The following is a 4,777-nucleotide window of genomic DNA, read 5'->3' as shown; positions in this document are numbered from 1 at the left end:
ACACACACACACACACACACACACACACACACACTCACACTCACACACACACACTCAGTTGAGCCTGCTTTTATGTCTATATAGGAAGTATGACAGTCTCTTGAATGCTGAATTCAGCCAATAACTAGATGTCTGTGTGATTCACTAGGCAGGGAAATACCCTTGTTGCAACACTTAAAGTTAAAGACTTGATGCTCATTAGCTTAGCTTTCGTCTTTTGAAACAACCTTTTTCTTAAAGGAACAGTTCAACCCAAAATTAAAAAATACTATTTATCAGTCTAGATGATTTTCATGTGTGAGTTGCCTGCCCAGTGTTAGAGTAGAAAGGTCTGCCTTCTCTTGAATATAATGGACATTGATGGCACTTGGCTTGTGGTGGTCAAAGCGCCAACAAAATTAATTTGAAAAACTCATCAGCAATGTTTCTTTCCAGAAATCCTGAGGGGCACAGGGGATGGACGAGAGGCTTGTGCTTGTGACAGCTCGAGATGTAAACGTAAATGCCGTCTCTTCAGCTGAGCTGCGGTGTTAGCAGCTATCGGTTAGCTATAAACTAATCTCCACAATATTGGAATACAAGGAAGACATCCACAAGTGCACTTCCCTCTGTGTTGTGATATGGTTGTTAGCTTTACTTAGGGAGAAAGAAAATAGTTTCTACATGAAACTGCTCACATCCAGGTCTGTGGATTATCTTGAGTAACCGAGTGTAAAGAAACATTGTTGTTGAGTTTTTCAAATGTATTTTTTTGGCGCTTTGAGCACCATAAGCTGAGAGCCATCTAGCTACAGTATTGTGGAGAGAAGGCAGATATCTCTGTGACTGGGCAACTCATACCAAAACAATATATATTGATAAATACAACTGCAGTTGAGATGAAATATGTCCATTTGATTTTGGGGTTAAATGTTCCTTTAATATTGTTTTAGGATAAGAGAGCAAATAATGAATAGTGCTGATAGACCATGAACTTTCGATGTAATCACAGCTTCAAGAAAAAAAAAAACACCCCTCACAAAAATGTATGTCATCATAATAAAAGGGGGACATAGAACAGCAGACTTATAGAGTCCTATAGAGTAGAAGAGGTTGGAAGATCCATTAATATGAGCACAGATCGATATCAAAAGTTCTGGGCAGTGTGAACAAAAAATAAATTTCTAATTACATTATGCACTAAGTAAAAAAAAAAAATAGATGTAATTTGAAGCTAAAGCACCTCTTCGCTAAATCATGTACATAACCCAAAGACCTCATTTTACTTTACCGAACCATTGCAGTGCTTCCAAAGACAATCCTTCCCATAAATCAGTGGGGCCTGGAGTGCTACTGGCAAACCCCACACCATTAAAGCAATAAAGAGACAGACTGACGACCCCATCTACACATCAATGAGAAGCACACGGGCACTACACCGGCTGCAAAGACATGCGCACACATCGGCGTTACTGCAATGTATCTCAGAGACAGAACACATTCTCTACCTAACCAGTGTAGAAAATCTAATGCATATGCAGAAATAAATACATCTGAATAAGTGTGAATGAAGGGATACGAACACCATTTTCGCAACTGATGACTCTATGCAGAAGGGTGTGCCGAATGCCCCATATTTTATCATTTGTGTTAATATATATTGCTATTATAAGTAGACACTATTAGATGGGGTATGTTCAAGGTTAGGGCAAGCAGAACAAAGATGAGAAATTATGTGTTGTTACAAGAAAAACTACTTGTGCCATATTTTATAGTCCAAGGATCCCAACTTTTCCCTTTAAAAACTAATTCTAATCAAGTACACTTTTAACTAGCTTTTGTGTTTAGGTTTTTCATTACACGTAGGCTATATTAATGAAAGATAATTAGTTTTTTGCTATTTTCTAAGGTAGTAGGGAATAACTAATGGCACTTTGGTATGAATTCCTCTGCCGTTGTATAATATTTTGCTGTCTTGCGTGACAGACACAATCTTTTAGGAAATTCATGGTGCATGAGGCTAACGCAACCTGTCTGATCATAAAACTGTTTTATTGCGAAAGCAGCATAGACATCTTTTCAAGGTTATGAAAGTCAATCTGCGCAGTCTAACACTGACACCTACAGGTTTCAGTTTGACCTACAAACAGATTAGATCTGTCTATCTGACCCTCATACTTTATGACATCTTCCACATACCACTGAAGCTGTCACCGTGATGCACATTAGGATTAGTTTCATCTCTACTCATGTCTCATAGCATCATGGGTACTTTTCTACTGTTTCACATGTCTCAGAATAGGTTTTTACGTTGGCCAACAGGGGCAAACAAACCGCAGTTTTATCAAACACAGGTTAATAGACACAACACAAGCAAATTAAGAAAACCTCTTCATTAATTTGACACATGCACTGCATTTAACAAACGCGCTGCAAATACACACAACGCAACCAAAGACATAAATGTGCTGCAAATACAGAAACGATGCAAAAAGAATAGCACACAATCCCCGATAACAAATGCACCAGAAGAACGCTGCATCCAGTTTACACGACGGAAGTTCTCCAGGCCTCCAGGGGGAGCGCTAACTGGAACAGCTCGATTTTCAACCCCACAAGGAGAGAGCGCTCTGCCTTTATATTACCACAAATTTGAGATAGTGAGAAAACATATCTCAAACATAGACTTAATATTTAATATGATCTCAAAGCAGTTGCACACCGTTTTCCAACGGTGAACACTGTTATGAAATTAAAGGCGCCCCCGGCATTCCGCCTAGAGGCCTGGAGAACTTCTGTTGTGTAATCTGGATGCAACTTTTTTTTTTTTTTTGGTGCATTTGTTGTCGGGGTTTGTGTGCTTTTCTTTTCGCAGCATTTCTACATCGCGTTTGTGTGATTGGTTGTGTTTTGTGAATTTGCTAAACGCCGTGCATGAATAAAACACAGGAAACAAAAATTTGATGGAAGCCCAACATTTGAAAACTTTTCTGTTCCAGTCATTTGATTTCACAAGGCCAACAATAGTCATTGAGTACAAGCAGAAGAAATCTGTCAGAAAGAGGAGATTTGAATGACAATGAGTATGAACACACTGATCAGAAAACAAATGACCTCATACTATGGCAGTACCGATAAAATGGCATTGATTGGAGCAGCTGTATGTCAGACAGCCAAACTTTGAATGTCACCAAATCTAGCAAAGACAGGAAATGAGGACACAAATCAGACAAATAATGATGACAGATGATGATACCGGTAACTTTCAGAATGACGGAGCGGCTTGGGTCGCGGTGCTCTTACCAGCGTGGAAACAGCAGAGGTGTACATTGGCGTGTGTCCCGTTGACATCAACACAGGCTGCAAAAGAACATAAGCGAGAGGGTAATTGTGCAGAGCATGCGGATGGGTAAAGGTGAAACAAAGTGGGTACCACTTTGTTTTGTGTTTTTTTCTGGGTTCACGGGTTAAAAAAAAGTATATTGTTAATAAAATCTCTATTATGCTTATACTAGATGCTTTGAATAGGATATGCATGTCATATACAAAAGCAATGGGAACTTTCAGCAGTGTGCCATATAGAAAGCATGTAGTACAGTTTTGCATAAAATCTGTATAAAGGCAAGGCAGCTTTATTTGTATAGCTCATTTCAGCAGCAGGGCAATTCAAAGTGCTTTACACAAAATCAGTTAAACAGATAAAACACAAGTAAAAACAGTTAAAAATCATAAGCATTAAAAACCGGTAAAACACATGAATAGACAGTTAAAAAATAGACACATAAAACACAAGAATAAAAGTTACAGTGCAGCATAAGAAATGTAAAGAAATGAGCAGTCATTTAAAGAAAGGCAGCCTCAAAAAGAAAGGTCTTCAGCCTTGATTTAAAAGAACTGAGAGTAGCAGCGGATCTACAGGTTTCTGGGAGTTTATTCCAGAAAAGGGGACACTCTCAGGGAAAACACAAAAACTGAGTGTGCGCATGTTAACAACAGATATTATTCTTTTATAGATTTTGTACAGGTATTTAAATATATTCAGATCACTAAAAGGGTTCCACAACAATTATACAAACGAGGCACTTGTCTATCTATTAAGCATTATTATGCACTGTAAATGTTAAATGTGTGGACAGTAAACCACACATTTAAAAAAAGACCAATAATAGAACCGAAAATACACAACATAACATGCTTGGTGATGTAGCACCTCTTTCTCCCCACCAGTCATTAATAACTTATTGATAGACTAATTAAAAACAGCTTATTCAGAATCAGAACAGTGGATCATTACGCCTGTTAAAGCAGAATAGATCATTTTACCCTGCACAGCTGAAGTTGGTACTGTAAACAATGCAGCCTATGAATTTTACAAACAGCAGCAGTGCATCATTTTCACATGTTACTCCCACTGTAAAAGTTTTACATTGCAGCAAAGCACGTCATGTATGTTGGGACAGCTGTATTTGCTGATCCAAGTACCACTACCTGGGAGGTAAATTCATGCTGATCCACATACTTGCAAATATTACCTGTGTACATCTCTTTCCTTATATAGACATGGCTTTCTATTAATGGCTCCACTGGAGACATTTTGGACTTTAGTGCCTTCCTCAGTGGCACATGGGCAGAATTTTGTTTTTTCAGCAAAAAAAAAACATCTGCCAAAGGTTGGTGGTTTGATCTCTGTCCCTGCAGTTCCATGTTGAAGTGTCCTTGGGCAAGACAATGAAGTTACCATTGGAGTTTAAATCTGCGTGAGTGTTTATCTGATGAGCAGGTGGCACCTTGTACGGCA

At 38.6% G+C, this 4,777-nt stretch overlaps 1 protein-coding gene and 1 long non-coding RNA gene across 8 annotated transcripts in view; one reads left to right on the top strand and one right to left on the bottom strand.

The window, feature by feature from the left end:
* LOC116700341 (uncharacterized) overlaps nt 1-4,777 on the top strand; it is a 273,867-nt gene that overhangs the window by 88,872 nt on the left and 180,218 nt on the right. The window lies entirely within an intron of this gene.
* The window catches only part of dlg4a (discs, large homolog 4a (Drosophila)), a 62,848-nt gene that overhangs the window by 20,608 nt on the left and 37,463 nt on the right, over nt 1-4,777 (bottom strand). For 4 of the 7 annotated variants that reach the window (XM_032533423.1, XM_032533422.1, XM_032533419.1 and 1 more), the window contains exon 3: nt 3,283-3,339. The exons of the other annotated variants lie outside the window; for them this stretch is intronic. In XM_032533423.1, coding sequence (XP_032389314.1) covers nt 3,283-3,339 — 57 coding nt within the window. The remainder of the gene's footprint in view (nt 1-3,282; nt 3,340-4,777) is intronic. 7 annotated transcript variants of the gene reach the window in all.

Source organism: Etheostoma spectabile, chromosome 13 (genome assembly GCF_008692095.1).
Source record: "Etheostoma spectabile isolate EspeVRDwgs_2016 chromosome 13, UIUC_Espe_1.0, whole genome shotgun sequence".
NCBI classification, from domain to species: domain Eukaryota; kingdom Metazoa; phylum Chordata; class Actinopteri; order Perciformes; family Percidae; genus Etheostoma; species Etheostoma spectabile.
Note: the sequence above shows the minus strand (reverse complement) of the source record. Positions and strands in the feature narration are given on the sequence as shown.